The 18,682-nt window shown below is 40.8% G+C and overlaps 2 protein-coding genes across 5 annotated transcripts in view; one reads left to right on the plus strand and one right to left on the minus strand.

The window, feature by feature from the left end:
* Positions 1-1,855, plus strand: part of TEP1 (telomerase associated protein 1) — a 38,612-nt gene extending 36,757 nt beyond the window's left edge. For all 4 annotated transcript variants that reach the window (XM_029950918.1, XM_029950919.1, XM_029950921.1 and 1 more), the window contains 4 exons: positions 510-615; positions 721-926; positions 1,045-1,149; positions 1,618-1,855. In XM_029950918.1, coding sequence (XP_029806778.1) covers positions 510-615; positions 721-926; positions 1,045-1,149; positions 1,618-1,740 — 540 coding nt within the window. In that variant the 3' untranslated portion in view covers positions 1,741-1,855. The remainder of the gene's footprint in view (positions 1-509; positions 616-720; positions 927-1,044; positions 1,150-1,617) is intronic.
* A 3,436-nt stretch (positions 1,856-5,291) lies between these two features.
* Positions 5,292-14,208, minus strand: PARP2 (poly(ADP-ribose) polymerase 2). The gene is made up of 16 exons (XM_029950852.1): positions 14,065-14,208; positions 12,972-13,124; positions 12,590-12,660; positions 11,931-11,981; positions 11,615-11,711; positions 11,115-11,190; positions 10,382-10,484; positions 9,490-9,649; positions 9,091-9,229; positions 7,586-7,649; positions 7,373-7,507; positions 6,737-6,864; positions 6,500-6,599; positions 6,032-6,130; positions 5,669-5,793; positions 5,292-5,561 (listed from the first exon to the last, which is right to left on the minus strand). The coding sequence occupies exons 1-16, from the start codon at positions 14,105-14,107 to the stop codon at positions 5,402-5,404; spliced, it is 1,704 nt and encodes a 567-aa protein (XP_029806712.1). The 5' UTR covers positions 14,108-14,208; the 3' UTR covers positions 5,292-5,401.
* Positions 14,209-18,682: the final 4,474 nt, after the last annotated feature.

Genomic DNA, 18,682 nt, shown 5'->3' on the forward strand with positions numbered 1-18,682 from the left:
AAGATCATGGGTAACTATCAATATAGTTTTCTTAATTGCATTTTTTCATGTCGCTCTTTCCTTGCCACACTGCAAGTACTAACATCTGGAACAAAACAGACATGTCTCATAGACATTACGTTGGGTGAAAGAGGGCAGACTCAGAAGGGCACCTGCTCCATGACTCCATCCAAATAAAGTTAAAGAACAAGCAGAAGTGACTTACCATAACAACTCAGAATGTTGTTGGCACAGGGCGCGGGGGTGCTCTGGCATTGACAGGGAAGGGGCGTGAAGGCAAGTTTCCAGGGTGATGGAAATGTTCTGCAGTTTGATCTGAGCAGTGATTGTATGGATGTGTACCTGTATAAAAATTCAGTGAGTCATACATCTAAGATTCATGCACTCTACTGTATCTAAATTACAGTTAAGAAAAGTCCTGACCAGCCCAGAGCAGAAAAGGAGTTGCTTTGGCTGGATAGGGTCAAGTGCCATGAGTAGGCTAAACAAAATAAGCCGTCCTTTCACAGAGACAAAAGGAATCAGGAGAGTTTGAAGAAAGCCTGGAATTTAATCCAACCTTCGAGAATCCAAATGGGACCCTAGTGTTGGTAACTCAGGCCAAACCTGAATCTGGTGAGTGTGATGAGTAGATCGAAGGAGTCTGGAGATCCCTTGTGGGGGATGGTAGGTCCTTTGAAGCTGGAAACCTAGCTCTAACCTCTGCCCTTGAAATGGCAGAGTCATCCTATTTGTGTGCCAGCTCTGATGGGATGCTACTGAAACTCGCCAAATGCAACCAGGAAGGAGAATGGGACACAGGTGACATCTGGCAGAAAGAAGCAAAAATGCCTGAAACCCAAACAACAGGGACAGAGCCATCTACGAGTGACAGCACAGATAGCTGGTCACCGCCCCCCCAACTAAAGACGCAGGAGCGTCGAAAGGTGAGTTTGAGGGAAGGGTCACAGAGGGCAGGGGACTCTGGGGCTGGCAGACTGATGCTTCCTCGACAGAGGAGAGCCCACTGACAGCTCCCCACACCGCTTCTCCTTCCCCTCCAAGATTCACTCAGGCTCTGTCACAGCTCTCCATGTGCTGCCTGGGCTGCTGGTGACAGCCTCAAAGGACAGAGATGTTAAGGTGTGGGAGAGACCCAGTATGCAACTGGTAAGTGTGCACGTGTGCAAGAAGGAGTAAAGCATGCCACAAGAGAGCAAACTTAGGGGAAGAGTGTGCAAAAGATCAATATTCTGGTTTCTTCTGTCTTTGCTATGATGTGCAACTGACCTGTTTCCAAATTAAAGGCATTAATGTTTAAAGGCATTAATGAGAGGGGCAACTGGGTGGCTCAGTTGGTTAGGCATCTGACTTCAGCTCAGGTCATGATCTCACTGTTCTTGAGTTCGAGCCCAGCATCAGGCTCTGTGCTGACAGCTCGGAGCCTGGAGCCTGCTTTGAATTCTGTGTCTCCCTCTCTTTCTCCTCTACCCTGCTTGCACTTTGTCTTTGTCTCTCTCAAAGTAAAATAAACATTAAAAAGCATTTTTTTTAAGGCAGTAGTGTGAGAGATAAAAGTTAGTAAGGAGGCCCTAGGCTTGTAGCCCTCATCTTGCCCTTTTCTGTTCCCCACTGCAGCTGGGTCTGTTCCAGTGCGAAGGGGCTGTGAGCTGCCTGGAACCTTGTCTGGGCCCTGACTCCACCCTGCAGCTTGCAGTGGGAGACACACGGGGCAATGTGTACTTTCTGTCCTGGGAATGAAGACGCACGACTCAGGGCAGAGATGCCACTTGTGCCAGTAGACGTGCGAAGCCTGAAGATACCAGTGGCTACTTTCTTGATTACATTTTAAAAATAAAGTGTCAGAAAACCTCAAGTGCAGTCCTACCTGTGTCATGAAGTGGATATGGTCTAAGAATATGGACTTTTTTTTTCCTGATTTACCATTAATTCTTATTAGAACTGCAATAAAGAGAACTAGATCTTTAGTAGATATTCTTTGAAACCAGGCACTAGAAATCTTGTATCATTTGCTGGCCCCAGGATCCTACGATACCGTTCCTGTCAGGAGGAGGGATGAGTGATGTTGGACGGCACTTAGTGTGAACAGAGAGCTGAGGACCTCTCACTTGGTCAAGAGAGAATAAGAGGGGCGCCTGGGTGGCTTAGTTGGTTAAGCATCTGACTCTTGATTTCGGTTCAGGTCATGATCTCACCGTTTGTGAGATCAAACCCTGTGTCAGCTTCTGCACCGGTAATGCAGGGCCTATTTGGGATTCTCTCTCTCTCTAAATAAATAAATAAATAAAACTTTTTTTTTTCCCTAAAGGAAGAAAGCATTAGAGAAGGAAGAGTGAGTTGAAAGTGCCTAGTCGGCATTTAGAGAGGACATTAGGCTCCACTCATAGAAACAGTGTCTTCTATGCAGAACTACTTGTCCAGCTGAGAGGTGAAAAGCCGGGGCACTGACAGTAGAACAAGACTTCTGGCTCTCACACCCTCTGACAGAGCAGCAGCAGCAGCCATGTGACTTGCACACATTTGTCAAGATAGTAATTCACATTCTTGGAAGTAATCACAAAGTGTATCTCTCAAATCCAAGTTCACATGGATTAAAACGAATGAAAAGGTGGAAGAGTCATACCCATGGACTCACCATGGACTATGATCCTTTTAAAGCTCTAGAACCTGTTTTCCTGTAATTCTATTTTATGGGAGAGGAAGTTCCCTGAGGCTCTTTCTAAGGGTTAGGGAAGGGTTAAAGACCGTCTATATCCCAAGAATTCAAGGACTTGTATATGAGAAGCCAAGATTTTGTCCTGGGTTCATAGGGTTCTCTGAAAGAAATACCACTGCACTCTGACCTAGAAGCGAGTTTTGAGGATTTAGGGAGTTGAGGTACTGAATTTTATTCTCAGTTTATGCTGATTCTAGGTTTCACATGGAGAAATCACCTCAGGGACTTTTTAAAAAAATGTTTTATTTTTATTATTTTTTTTAATGTTTTTTATTTATTTTTGAGAGACGGAGAGAGACAGCACGAGCAGGGGAGGGTCACAGAGAGAGGGAGACAGAATCCGAAGCAGGCTCCACACTGAGCTGTCAGCACAGAGCCCGACACGGGGCTCGAACCCACGAACCGTGAGATCATGACCTGAGCTGAAGTCAGACGCTCAACCGACTGAGCCACCCAGGCGCCCCAAATTTTTATTTTTGACACAGAGAGAGAGAGAGAGAGAGAGAGAGAGAGAGAGAGAGAGAGAGAGAGAGAGAGACAGTGTGAGCAGGGGAGGGTCAGAGAAAGAGGGAGATGCAGAATCTGAAGACAGGCTCCAAGCTAGCTGTCAGCACAGAGCCTGATGCAAGGCTTGAACCCATAAACTGAGAGATTATGACCTGAGCTGAAGTCGGACACTCAACTGACTGAGCCACCCAGGCGCCCCTCCTCAGGGTCTTTTACTTTATTTCTAACAGTGCCTCATGGTCTCCCTCAGCTAGAGGAAAAGACATAAGAAATGCCATCAGCTGGGTCAATCATAGGTCATGCTTCCTATATACCTTTCACCAAGCTTCCTTCAGCATTAACACCTTACAGAGCCATGTTACATTTATCAAAACTAAGAAATTAACATTGATACAATATTATTAACTACAGACATGATTTGGATTTCCTATTTTCCACCATCCAGAATACAACATTGCATTTATTCATCCTGTGTCCTTAGTCTCCTCCAATTGTGAGTTTTTCAGTCTTTCTGTAACATTGACACTTTTGAAGTATACAGCATTTTGTACTGAATGTCTTTCGGTTTGGCTTTGTCTCATGTTTTCTCATGAGTGGACTAAGATTGTGGATTTAAGGGAAGAATAAAAGATATGATATGCCCTTCTTGTTACATATCTGAAGCACATGATATCAACATGACTTCTTACTGGTGATGTTAATTTTGATCATTTAAAAAAAATTTTTTTTTGGTGCACCTGGGTGGCTCAGTAAGGTAAGCATCCAATTTCACTCAGGTTATGATATTGTGGTTCGTGAGTTTGAACCCTGCATCAGGGTCTGTGATGATAGCACGGAGCCTGGAGCCTGCTTCAGATTCTATGTCTCCCTCTTTCTCTACCCGTCCCCCACTCACAGTCTCTCTCTCTCTCTCTCTCTCAAAAATAAATAAACATTAAAAAAAATTCCCTTCCATTCTTTGCTGAATGTTTATCATGAAAGGGTGTTGGATTTTGCCAAATGCCATTTCTGTAGCTCATGAGATGGTCAGGCGACTTTTGTCATACCCTGATTGATTTGCAGGTGTTGAATCAACTTGCATTCCTTTGATAAATCTCACTGTATCATGGTGTATCATCCTTTTTGTTACTGGTTTAGGCTTGGTAGCATTTTATTGTGCATCTGTATTCTTAAGGAACATAGTTTTCTGGTGATATCTTTATCAGTTTTGTTTTCATATTGCCTCATAGAATGAGTTGGGAAATATTCTCTTCTACTTTTTGGAGAAGTGTGTAGTGTACTTTAGTTTTAACAGCAGCACAGTATTTCAATGAGTGAATATATTTAACTAGTTCCTTTTCTAGGGATCTCTTTGCATATAACAATGCTACACTGACATCATCTATACAAACATGTACATCTGTGGTTTTTAGGTCAAAGGGTATGTACATTTTGAGATTTGATTGGTAATCTGACCTCTAAATAAAGTTGCAGGCTACTGTTTTCATTTAAATAACCTTCATTGTTATCTAATGAAATATGGTTTTGTCTGTGTGTGTGCCTGTATTGTGTATGTTTACAAATAATCAGGAAATCTTTGGATCTGACCCGGACTTTGGTAGTTCTTAAACGGAGCAGGGTATGTCAAAATTCATTCTTCTTCTCTCCTTTCTTCCATGAGATGTATTTAGGCTTAGTGACAAGTCGTCTAAGTGCTTCCACATTTTTGGATATCTGCTGAGTCCTAGGATAAATGGTGGGAGACCAGGTCTATAGTTGGTAAATGGGGAGAAAAGTCAAGTTAGAAGATTTGGATGGGAACAAGGGAACAATTCGGCCTCTGTTGTCTCTACCCTTCTGGTAATAACACCCCACAAACTCCAGTTTGAGTAAAAATTGAATTTGATAAATTCAAATATCAAAACATCAGTCTCCATCAGCATCCTTCAATGCACAGAAGCTATTCTGCTGTGAAGGAACAGGATCCTGAGTAACTTGCAGCTAGCTGTAGATACATAGAGCAGTACGTACTTTGTCCTGAAAATGAATAATTATGAACATGAGAAGTTGAGCCCAAAGAAGCCAGGGGTAAATTTGTGCGATTTTTATTATGTAAAATATCAGAAAACTCAAAAGTACAAGACCGCCCATTTTCCTGTTTGAAGATCATGTCTTATCCAGGTTATTTACCATTGACATTCACCACAGCTGCAAGAAATTAAACCGGATCTTTAGCAGGTATCGCATGCGGACCTGGTTGGGGCTGTAGACAATGAATTCATTGTAGTTGAGAGTATAGCCCTCTGGATTCAGAATTCCTGTGTCACTTGCTGGTCCTAAGGGAACTGTACTCCCATTCCTGCCAAGTAGAAGAGAGTGTGTCACACTGGCGTCTGGGTCAGAAGTTGGAAAATAGAATATCCGACCAAAAGGGGTCTTCTGGCCCTCTAGGCCCTGCGTACTCACAGGGTGATGAAGGAAGCAGGGCTGGGAGCCATCTTGCCCAGTCCCTTGGTGCTATGTTTGCCCTGAAGTAATCTTTCTGCCTCAGGATTGGCCTCTAGTAGCTCATTACACTGACCTAGAGCTACCTGCAAAGCAAAAAGATCTTTGAACACCCACATCCTACTGAGAACTGGAGGGCTCGAAGATCAAACAGAAAATCCCATCAGTACTTTCTTCTCCTCCTGCAGAGGAACAGAATGAAAACTGCCCTTGGTCCCCTTTCAAGTTCTCCCAGGTGTACCTCTTGGTTCTGGAGTCAAACTATTCCCTTTGGAGAAACATGAACTCATAATTAACTAGAGATCATAAATATGTTCATCTCACCTCTGATAAAAGCAGCAGTCCGGTATCCTTTACACGAGAAGCAAAGCAGTAATTGGCACTCTTAGAAGACATGTCGGCAAAGTAGATTCCTTTCCCAAACTGAAATATATCAACAACCATGAAGGTCAGCGCCTAACCCGTTGTTTTAGAAAGGAGGCCTGTACCACCGACCCTGGTTTCCCTTATCTTAAACACTAGATAGACCCTTCTCCATTTCCCCTGGCAGGTCTGTTCCAGAGAAGGCAGGTGTATGGGTGAGTCTCTGCTTCCTGAGGGAGTAGATGGGATATCTTTAGGAATTTAAAGGAAGAGGGACATAGGAAGAAATGTTAGGGTTATCAGTGAGATGGTTTAATTCTTGGGAAGGGTGCTACCTAATCCTAATCTAGAAAAACAAGAGGGAAAAAATGAGAAAATTATTGTATCCTTTACCCCTGTGCCTCCTTCCAGGATTCAGTTTCTACGCACCATGTACCCTGTGATGGGAGCCTCAGGTGGGGCAATTCGAAGCCCATGGCTCAGGATTCCCACCCAGTTACTAAGTCTGGAGCCATGCCACAGCAGCATCCTAGGGAAAAGCCATTATTATTGTCTTCTGTTGCAGGCCATAAGCACAAAAACACCATTTTCTGCCATTTTCCAGAAGTCTGATAACTGCACTTCAGGCACAGGAATGTCTTCCCAAACACAAAGCTAAACTCAGACCTGTTATGAAGGTCCTCTCTGAAGGCTTCTTTTTCACCTTCCTTCTCTACTTCAAAAACATCCAGCAAGGTCATGGTATAGTCCCTGTGTGTGGGAGCATGAGTAGACTGTAGGTACTGAGAAATCACCTGTGAAAAGAAATGAAAGAAATGGCTGATATGGACTCTACAAGAGACCAGACTGAGCTGAAGGACCTCAAGGCTTCAGGTAAAAACTGGCAGACTTCCTGCTGCCTAATGGTCTCACAAAGCAGTGAGAGAGGTCTACCTTCCCCAGTTCCTGGTACTCAGAAATTCTCTGTGTAAAAGTTTGCTCTTAATCAGAAGTAGTCAGAGAACAGTGGAGTTAGGAGGATCGGTCTTTTTTTTTTTTTTAATGTTTTTTATTTATTTTTGAGAGACAGAGAGAGACAGTGCAAGCAGGGGAGGGTCAGAGAGAGAGAGAGGGAGATACAGACTCTGAAGCAGGCTCCAGGCTCTGAGCTAGCTGTCAGCACAGAGCCTGATGTGGGGCCCGAACCCACAAACCATGAGATCATGACCTGAGCCGAAGCCAGAGGCTTAACTGACTGAGCCACCCAGGCACCCCAGGAGGATGGGTCTTAAAGGTAAGAAAATACATGATCATTTTTCTTACTTTGAACTCATGACTTTCATGGTCTAGGGGGCGCAAGGCACAATGTAGTTTCCTATAGTGCTGGTCCAATGGGTGTTCTGGGCTTTTCAGCTCCGTCTTCACGAGCTTAATGGCAATTTCAATGTCTCCCAAAGCCTGGCAAGATGAGATACAGGATCAATGTGTAGGAACTTGGGAACAGAATGTTAATACTTCCCAATCCACACGTCTCACCTCTAGTAGTTGTACTTTGTCTGACAGCTCTTTTTCTGTCCGGATTAATGGAGGGGTCCGGAGTCTAAGAACAGAGATGTAATGCATAATCAGTTCTTTGATGTGTGGCCAAAGCCACATGACTAAAAGTAACAGACTAAAGATAGGTTCTTTAGAAAATAAGTATAAAAAACTGAGGTTTTCCAAGTGAGGGAGAATGAGGTATAATGGTTAGCACTCTGGACTCTGAATCCAGTGATCCAAGTGAGGGAGAATCTGTAAAGAGACTCTAACTTCCAAATATATAAAGAGAGGTTAGTATATACTCTGAGGAGCATAAAACAAACAGACTATATAGAGTTTGACATTTGGGACTAGAACTAAAATTCTTTTTTATGGGTTCCTTTCATTTATATATAATTTCCAGATGTACATCTTTATAATTTGATATCTGTATACACTACAAAGTAATCCCAACCAAGTCCAGTTGCCCACCCCCAACTGCCCTCCTCTGTCTGGTTCTCTGTATCTGTGAATTAGTTTTTGTTTTGTTTTGTTTTTAGATTCCACATAAGTGAAATCATATGGTATTTGTCTTTCTCTGTTGACTTATTTTGCTTAGCATAATACTCTCAAGACCCATCCATTCATGTTGTGGCAAATGACAAGATTTCATTCTTTTTTATGGTTCAGTAGTATTCCACTTTATAAATATACCACATTTTTTTTATCCATTCATCTGTCAGTGGACACTTAGGTTGTTTCCATATATTGGCTATTGTAAATAATGCTGCAATGAACATAAAGATGCATATATCTTTTCAAATTAATGTTTTCATATTCTTCAGATAAATACCCAGATGGGGATTGGCTGGGCCATATGGTAGTTCTATTCTTAGTATTTTGAGGAATGTCCATACTGTTTTCCCTAGTGGCTGTGCTAAATTTACAATTCTACCAAAAATGTATGAGAGTTCTGTTTTCTCCACATCCTCTCCAACACTTGTTATTTCCTGTTTTTTTTTAAATAATAGCCAAATCTTATTTTTAAAATAAGATATATCAACATCAATAAAGAATAATTTGGATATAGTCCTGTCTAGAAGCAGAAGCAGACCTATTGAACCCTTAGGGTTTTTTTTTAGGTCACAGAGCTCTATAAAGCAATAAGAGGAATAAAAACAGAATCAACACCAGAATATAGAATCAACAAAGATAAAATGTACTTTTTAAACCTACAATCATTTGAATTAGGGAGTTATATGTCTAAAGGTATTTTACTTGTTGGTTAGATAGCTAGACCCATTTTTTCTTGGGTAACTTCCATTTGGTCAGAAAATATGGTTGTAATCAGGTCAGGAGATTACAATCTAAATTTGTAAGCTGACTAAATAGGCTATCTCCAAATCATTTTGGATGATTATTTCACTAGAAATGAAAGATTAAAAAGATTATAGTTGTCACTGAGTGATACAGGGGATATGGTTAGGCAGAAGAGCAAAGAGAAGTAATAGCACAGGCCTCACCCAAAGTCATGCGGGATCCTGGTGTAGAATTCATTGCATGCTTCCAGGAGGGCTCGTCCATGCTGGCCAGCCCGAATACAGTCCTCAATCTTCTTAAGCGACTGGTAGCCGGCCTTGATTTGTGCTGCCGTCAGCTTCCCTGCAGGCCCAGCCAAAGATCACGAACCCCACAACTGGGGTCTTACCCTGTGAACTGTATCCACGTGCCTACCCAACAGAGACTCTCACCTCTCAACTTTCAGAACAGCTTCTCCTCCCCTCACACTACCTCTTACCCCAGATCTCCTTTTCTTCATTCACACTATCAGCAAGCTTTAAATCATGAAGGTGACTGAATATCCCATCAAAAGGGACTAGGAAATATAAAGAAGGAATGTAGGATAGAATCTGAAGTCCTACCAAGCGGGGCTTTCTTGGTGTCATATTTCATTTCTACCATCATCTCTTCCATGGCCTGGACATTGCAGATCAACTCTATAAGCTCCTGTACACGAAGATCTAGCTGTGATTCTGGTTTCAAGGGGGATTTCAAAGATTCCTTTTTTGTTTCCTTTTCATTCTACAGCCCAAAGAAAAGAAAGGAAAAATATGACAGTGTCTATTTTGAGGTCCCTGCAAGGGCTGGCTCTACAATATTCCTGGCAGGTGAACATCAATCAGCCTCTGCTAGACTACAAGTTCATTCCATTATTAACCTAGTTAGAGTACTCGATGTGATTCCACCTTTTACTCCTACATCTACTTCCCATAGTTAAACACTCAGATTAAGTCTAAAAGGCTCTCCTAATACAGTAGTATGTAAAGATTGCTATTATGTTTCAGATCTTCTCATTTTAAAATGACTAATGTTTACATTTTTCAGATACTGTATGTAACAGTTATCAGCATCCTGGTTGCAACTCAATTTGTCAAAAAAAATTTTTTTTGGTATGGTATATACTAGTAGTACGTAACCAGAAGCAAAGATAACTTTAAATACAGTTTCGTCACTGTGACTATTTATACTCCTCTCTTGATCCATACATTAAACTTCAGGACTTAAGATTTTATGAGAACATCCTGGACAGTAGAGACTAGAAAGCATTTTCTATCCTCATTTTATTGTTCCTTTAAGATTACAAAGATCCATGAAAGTTACCCCTGAGGGAACTGTTATCTTCAGTTAGGTGGTGAACAGCAAGACTCAAGACACCCTGGTCTGCTGTAGTCTAGGACCTGATCTAAGCCATTCTGCGAGGCTCCGCCTTGGTTAAGAGGAACTTTTCTCCCCAAACGTGTAGTCAGAACTTACCTGTGCACTGGTGGTATAGTCCATTTGTAGCATATCGTATTTTCCAGGCACCTTCTTAAACTTCTCACGATCCTCCCAATTGTTTCTTGTTTTGTCAAGGAATCTGTTGAGTCCACCATGGTGAGAAAAATCTTACAAATAAGGGTCTACTAGGAATGGGCTTATAATTGTTTCCTTAGAACATCTCCAAACTATGTCATTTTTTCCCTCAAACTATTTCTTAGAACTCTTTTATACCCAATTCCCCACAAATCTGGATTCTAAATTAGGATCCTGAATAGAAAGAAAAGCTCTGGAGACAAAGAGAACAAAAAGATGGGCAAAAAGGAGCCCCTGAGCTTCTCAAAGGCCCCAAAACACCACACAAGCCACTGAGATTTTAGACAAAAGATCCCTATCTGCTCCTTTTGAGGAGATTGAAAGATTTTCAGAGTCCAGAAAGCTCTGCATCCACATCACAGTGAAAGAATTTTTAAAATTCTAGCTGTAATATTCTCATCCCACCCACTTGGGTTTCCCAAGTTTCCTAAATTGTTGGTCATGTGTTAATTATATTAGATTCTTCTGTTTTAGTCAATTTCAACATTATGTGACATAATCACTTACTAAGGAGGCAGTTTGGTGTTCCAGTCACAGAATGCCACAGTGGAAATACATTAACATTGAGGCCAAATCATACTTCCTATAAAATTCTTAAAGAAGACAAGAAGAATGGTATTTTTTTGGTACTCACTTCTTTTGAAAGATTTCCTTGGCTTTGCTGAGGTCCCCTGAACAAGCCACCAAGCTGTGCTGCCCCATTTTCCCCACTGCAAAGTAAATGCAACACATAATATGGTTTTCTGCCAATCCAAGAAGAGTTCTCTCCCGTAACAAGCCAGCTCTCTAAGGTCTCCCTGCTTAGCCTGTGACAAATGGGCAGGAAGGGGAGAAGGAGAGGTGAACGGGTCCAGGAAACTGACCCTGTTGTTATCAGTTACCTGCTAACTCCCACAGTCCCTAAGCAGCTTTAGCAGACCAATTGCAGGACACTTCCCAGCCTCAACAGGCAACTCTTAGTTTTTCCAGGGGAAACTTTGTAATGAGGATGCTTGCTATTGCATTTGCAAGCCCCTCCCAGGTTACAGAGCCTCCAGTCCACCAACTGAAACCCAGAGGATCTTTTGTTTACTCACTAAGCTGCTTCTGACTTTCTGAATGACAAATCAGAAAATCCATAATCAAAGTCATTACCCCGGCCCCATCTCATCCAAACACTGAAGTGCCTCTGGGCATCATCTTCTAACAGCTGAATCAAATAGTACTTGTTGTTGTTGAACTGAAGATTAGTCTACGATGAGAGAAATATGAACGTAAGAGAGAGCTTTACAAATGGAAGCCAATAAACCAATGACTCCTCCGTGGTCACAGGTACCAGTAATTGCTGTAAGGAAAAGGCTAATGTAAGGCTAATATAAGGGACTTCAGAATTAAAGATCGGGTCATTGGGACACAGTTGTCGGTAATTATCGAGAAGAAATTCCCACAAAGAGAATAGCTCCTCCTTTACCTGATTTAGCATGACATCATAGATATCCTTCCCTTCACAGTACACATGGGCCTAGAGAGAAAAGAGAAAAATTGACATCAGTATAGTCTCAGCCCTAATGAGATCCTAAGTGACACTCTAAATTTTCTTCTGCCTCAAGGTGTCATTCTCTACCAACCAGCAGCCTTTTTCCAGGGGAAAAATGCAAAAATATATCCTCCTATCATAACCTGCTATTCCTATAATGAAAACACGCTGTCTTTTTTGTAATTACAGAAAAAACAAATGATTCTGACAGTTAAAGAAAACTTGCTCCAGAGGAAGCCTTTCTTCTGTATTCTTCAAATCCTTTTCACATTTATCAGTAACTCATGCCACACCAGGGCACAGTTTCTCATTAGAACAGAGATGGTTCTTCCTTGATAATGGTTTAATTTTCTAAATGAGAAAGAGAATGAGGTGTGGAAAGCTGATGACAACCCCAGAAGTTAGAAACACCCTGATTATTAACCCCAAACTCTACCACTCCCATCTCTGAGTCTTGGAGAAAATGAATTACTAGTAGTATTTTAGAAAGGGCTCTTAAGATGAATACTCGCAGTGTTCTGGACAGGAATCCAAGTAACAAATGAACAATGAAACTGCTTTCTGAGGAACCGATGGGCAGAGGAGTCTCTCACCTTCCCCACTTTGGCTGTGCACTCCGGGTCCACAGGAGCTTTGCCCTTTAACAGCAACGTCTTCACAGACTCTGAGGAAAGATAGGTACTCAGCTACTTGTATGAGAATCAAAAACAGCTGTCATGCCATGATTAACTTTGCCCCTCCCAAGCAATCCTGATCTACCCAGGTCTCAATCTATCTAAACCACACAAACCTGAAGATTCCGAGAAAGTAGGTGAGTATTGTGCTACACCCAAAGGGTAGAATAGTAATTATATCTTCAAGAAATGTAGAAGTAAGAGTTCAAAAAACAAGACATACCTCACCCTCAGCCCTCCCACCCTTCCATAGACACTCTGGCTAGCCCATGTCCTCCCTGGCCTACCACTTGAAGCTGACCTTGCTTGTCTTCTGTCCTGTCATTATTGGCCTTTCCTCCTGTCACAGGCTCCTTCTTTAGCCCCTGCCTTTCGCATCTTCGAGTCTTCTTTGCAGGAGGTGGGTCTTCTGTAGTTATGTTGCTATTATTAACTCTTCTGGCATTGTTTAATGCTACAGAAGCCATTGGCATAAAGAATTGGCAAAGAACAAAAAGAATGAATACTCACTCAACATGATCATACTTTGAAAAAACATCATCTTTTCAAAGAAATGGCTCAAGATGGCTTTGTAGATTTACAAAGAAATAATAACTGCATACCACCGTTCTTGATAATAGTCTGAGAAATCACTCCTAAACTGGTATTCTAACCAAATAATAAACTAAACTAAAAATAAAATAAAATGGGAATCCCAAGGGCTCTTGTGAGCTCATAGCCTAAGGCAAGAGAGTCTCACAGCCTGCTTATCTCTATTTACTTGTGTCCCCAAACTTTCTCAATACCTATCCTCAAACTACCTAAGGTGGTATGAGATTATGGTTAGTAGAGTGCTCTGGAGTTTGTCTCTAGCTTAGACCCTAGCCCTGTCTCTTCTCTTTGTACCTCGGTTGCCCCCACTGTAAAATCCAGAGGATGACAACAATAGTATATAATTTGTAGGATGGGCTTATGCACTTAAAAACGTAATACACAGAGAGTATGTTATCCCCTATCTCATCAATTCTAAAACCTGAATTTTACTATCTCTGAAACTGGGATGCATCCTACAGTGGATGACATACAAGCAATGAATCCTGTGTTAGTTGAAAGCATTTTTCCTTTCTTAGTGATACACGTTAAACCTTACAATTAATTTTTTTAATTGGATGACATTAGGTGTTTAAAATAGTGCTGGTACTGTTAGTTATTATATGTCTACAAGCAAGTCCTTATATACAATTCTGTAATCCAAAAAGCTCTGATAACCGGAATTTTAAGTTTTGCACCTAAACTAGCTTGATAGCTAAGGGCGGGTCAAGAGGCGACGGAAGGGGAGGGGCCAGAGTAGACGGCGCCGTTTCCCTTCAGACTCCCCGCCCGCCAGCATTAGCCCCCTACAATATGCTCCGAACCTCGCGTCCGGCCGCTGCGAGTCCCCCGCCGCTGGGCCGCCATGGAGTCAGAAGTTGGACGTCATCAACCCTCTCCCAGGAATCGCCCGCCTAGAGTCATAAGGCGGGAACACAGCGCGCGTGCGTCCCGAAGAGAAGACGTCTACAAAGGACAGGGGCGGTACACCTCTCGATATTTGCATGTTGCTGTGTGTTGTGGGAAGTCACCGTAACTGAGAAATGTCTTTAGGTATTGGAGCCTTATAAATTCTCGGCCGAATGGCTTTTGCCTGTAGGGCGGAGGGAAGCTCATCGGTGGGGCTACGAGCGGAGTGCTTTGCGTCACTCTATCACATGTCCCCTGGGAAGGTCTGAGACTAGGGCCATTTAAGCGGCCCTAACAGGGTCCTCCCTGAGTCTCGGGGAGGTGAGTTCCCAGAGAACGGGTCTCCGCGCGAGGGCAGACTGGGCAGGAGATGCTACGGGCCCCGCCTTCCGGGAGGGGCCTGGCGGATGCCTCCTTAGCCGGAGCTTGGAAAAGACTCACGGCCAGCGAAGTGAGTTCAATGGCTGAGGTGAGGTACCCTACCGGGGCCTCATAACCCAATTCAGACTACTCTCCCCCGCCCAGCTTTTGTGGGGGGGGGGAAGCTCTAATAGTGGAAGTTAGGGAAAGCTTCAGAAAGGAGTTTGGCTAGGAGAAGGGGATGCAAGGGTCAGGGAAGCCATAAGAATGCTAATAATCTTGGGAGACTTTGAAGAGAACCTGGTGAACCCTGCTTTCATTGGATGTATAGATATAGAGACATTTATACATTCATTACTTCAGATATTTATTGGACACCTTACTGGGTTTGGGGATTACAGTAGTTTGCCATGATAGAGATAGTTTATGTCTTCATGGAGTTCATTGTGTAGTTGAGGACAGACATTAATCGAGTGATCACATCAGCAAAAGCAAAAGTACAACTGCAACAAGCGCTATATGTATATATATATATATGTATATATATACGTATATATACATATATATATATAAAGAGGGGAGTGCTAATTGGAGAGTAAACTGCGGAACTCATCACTGAGTCCGTGACAGAGGAGTTAAGCTGTATTGAAGAATCAGAAAGTAAACAGGGACCAGAGTGGCTGAAACAATGAGGGCAAAAGCAAGCGTGGTGTGAGATCGGCTGGAGAGGCAGCTCGTTTCCACCGCGAGCTAGGCTAGAAACTATGCTTTGTCCTACTGTGTGTGGGTGTATGAACGACAGATGGATTAAGGATTGACGTTCAAAAACAAAACTTGAAAAGTCTTAGGCAGAAAATACACAGAAATATCTTTAGACCTTGAGGTAAGGAAGGGGCTTCTTAAGACAAAAGTCACCGAGTATAAGAGAAAATATTAATACATTTAATTATATTAAACTTAAAGATTTTTGCTCGTCAAAACACATAAAGCTAAGCAAAAAGAAAACAAAATTCTCATTGTTTGCATGTGGTTTGATTGTGATTATAAACAATCTCGAAGAAACTACAGGATAAAATTTTTCACTCAATAGAGAAATTTAACAAGGCTGATAGAAAATAACCTTTAAGAATAAAGTGCATCTTTATAACAGAGCTTCAGACAATTAGAAATAGAATTTATAAGAAATGATAGTATTTAATATAACATCAAAGTGTATTAAGTACTTGGGAATAAATCTGACAAAATGTAGATGCTCAACAAATGCTCATTGGATGGGATTGGTTTAGTTAATTTCTTTCCTTGGAAGGTCGAAATCTGTTGCATCTAACTTAATTATGGCACAATAAGCTAGACTGGTCTAAAAAGCATTAGTTTGGAGACAGCAGAGTGTTCTAAAAATGGAAAAATTATTAGAACTAGCTACTACTCAGCAGAACTTTCTTTGTGTACTAGACAGAGTGAAGTGCTTTAACATGCATAACTCATTTAATCTTCAAAATGATAATAGCTAAGATTTATTTGGTGCTTACTATGCTATGAGCTTTACATATATTAATTCTCATGACAACCCTACAGGCTAGGTATTATTATTGTCCCCATTTTATGGCTAAGGAATTTGAGCTTTAGAAAATTTTAAGTAATTATTCAAGTCTATTCATTTGCTAGGGCTGCCATAGCTAACTCACAGACTGGGTGGCTCAAACAACAGAAATTTATTTTCTCAATTCTGGAAGCTAGAAATCTGTGATAAAGGCTTCTAAGGTTTCTTCTAAGGCTTTTCTCCTCAGACTGTAGATGGCTGTCTTCTTCCCTGTCTTTCCCTGCATTGTCCTCTCTCTGTTACTATGTGCTAGTGTCTTCTTACAAGGACACTAGTGATACTGTATGAAGAACAGCCACTCATATGACCTATTTTACCTTAATTATTTCTTTAAAGGTCCTACCTCCAAATACAGTCACATTCTGAGCACCTGGCGGGGGGCAGTTAAAACATTTGCATTTGGGGGTTGGAGATACAATTCAGCCCATAATACCCAGCTCATAAGAGGAAGGTCAGATCTAGGTAACTCCAAAATTTATTTCTTATCTACTAGACTATTGTATTCATCAAGTTTCTTGGTGGTAATTATCATCCTTCATACATTAAAAAAAGAGTTTTTTACTTTTAGTTTTTCTTCTCTTTAGTTGTTATTTTTTATGATAATCAGAATGAGAATTACTGAGATATATTTTGAAAATATAACTTCTTATAGTCAGATACAAAGTAAACATAACCAAAATAGTATTAAAACATATCATCAAAAACAGAAATAACTATTTAACAAATGTGTGTTGAATGAAAATTTTCTTAGGTCCTAAGCAAGAAAACAGAGGAAAATAACGTATTTGACTATTATCTTTAAAAAAGAAAATGAAAGAATTTTAGAAAATGCCCAATGGAAAGCTACAGTGTTTAAAAATATGAATTCAATGTACTTAACACATAAAGAACTATCTCATAGTCATGAGAGAATCCAAATCTTCTGTAGATAACTGGAAAAAAAAGATATGAATAAACTGCAAATGTGAAGAGCAAGAACATGGAAAAATTGTTGAGGCTCACGTAGCATAAAAATGCAAAGTATTAATATTCTACAGGACAATTGGCCTGTTCTCTTCAAGTTATTGTTATGAGAAAAAGAGAATACGATTGGCGCTGTTCTAGATTAAAAGAGACTTTCGAAGCATAACAACCAAATGTAGTGTTTGGTATTTGGATGCTGGTTTAAACAAAGTAGCAAGAAAAATCCTTTTGGGAGCAGGAGGGTATGGCGATAAGAACTGAGTCTTAGATGATTTTAGGGGATTATTTATTAGATGTGGTGATGGTATTATTGCTATGATTTTTAAGAAGTTCCTTTAAAACATGCCTGCGACAGTATTTAGGGGTAAAATGTCATGATACTTGAAATCTGCTTTGAAATACTTTAGCCAAAGTAATAAAATAAAGCAAATATGGCACAATAGAGACAATTGTTTTTTTTATGTTTTGTTTTTTAATGTTCATTTATTTTGAGGGAGAGAGAGACAGTGTGAACAGGGGAGCGGCAGAAGGAGGAGACCCAAAATCCAAAACAGACTCCAGGCCCTGAGCTATCAGCACGGAGCCCAATGCAGGGCTTGAACTCATGAACCTTGAGATCATGACCTGAGCTGAAATTGGACGCTTAACCAACTGAGCTACCTAGGCAGCCTGAGACAATTGTTAAACCTAGGTAATCTATGTAGAGAAATCTATTATATTCTTTTCTCTAGTTTTGTGTGCACATAAAATTGTCATACTACATTGAAGATACATTAAGGAAAAAATGATGAAAAAAAGATGAATTAGTCAAAATAACTAAAGAGAGGAGCCAAGTGCAAATCAAGACTTTGTATCCTGGTAAGTGAACATTTTAGGCAGTATTACTGATTATAATGTGGTATTCTTAAGATTTATTCACATTTTTTATCATGTCATAATGACAGGAAAATTTGATTAATGAAGCTAGACATAAAAGATACATAATTTCTGGGACGTTTACGTATTTCAAAAAGTAAAGTGTATGAAAAATGGATTTATGATGCCCAAGATTAAACAGATATGTCTTTAAAATGGAAAAGTACTCTTCCTAATGACTGGTTTAGGTTTGTATCCCATTGGGCTGAGTAACTAGTTCCCATGCCTAGATAAGAATCATTTAGTTCATGCATAAGATCATGCAAACCTCAAATGGCTGAAACAATCTAGAAATAAGTATGATTTTATTTTCTTTATTTGGGTTCCAAGAAGGTGTAGAAGTAGTATCTAAAAAAGTTTCTGAAATCCCAGAATATATACAATATATAGGGAGAAATAGCAGGAGCAGAAGAAAAACGAAGAGGAAGAGAGAGGATGAGGAAAAGAAAGGGGAGAAAGAAGGATAAAAAATTCTAACAGTCATATTTGCAGAATGTAAGTGTGAGTTTACTGCTTGGGCTTGTAATCGTTAAGATATTTTTTGTGTGCTTTCCAGGGACATACCAGCAATATTCATATTGTTGTGGCATCATAAATTTGTTCAGCTTTTGGGAAATGAAATCATAGTTTCAGATGACCCGCAGAGCCTGACCAATGGGAAAGAAAGAGAAGATGTATCAGTATGGCTACTGATG

This window comes from Suricata suricatta, chromosome 9 (genome assembly GCF_006229205.1).
Source record: "Suricata suricatta isolate VVHF042 chromosome 9, meerkat_22Aug2017_6uvM2_HiC, whole genome shotgun sequence".
Classification (NCBI taxonomy): domain Eukaryota; kingdom Metazoa; phylum Chordata; class Mammalia; order Carnivora; family Herpestidae; genus Suricata; species Suricata suricatta.

What these genes read in the sequence shown, in the direction of transcription:
- PARP2 (XM_029950852.1), bottom strand. Translation starts at nt 14,107, where the DNA reads ATGGCGGCCCAGCGGCGGGGGACTCGCAGCGGCCGGACGCGAG. An exon ending in ATGATGTCATGCTAAATCAG is followed by an intron (nt 11,712 to 11,930) that starts GTAAAGGAGGAG and finishes CTCTCATCGTAG; the next exon opens with ACTAATCTTCAGTTCAACAA. An exon ending in CCTGCTTCCTTCATCACCCT is followed by an intron (nt 5,562 to 5,668) that starts GTGAGTACGCAG and finishes TCTACTTGGCAG; the next exon opens with GAATGGGAGTACAGTTCCCT.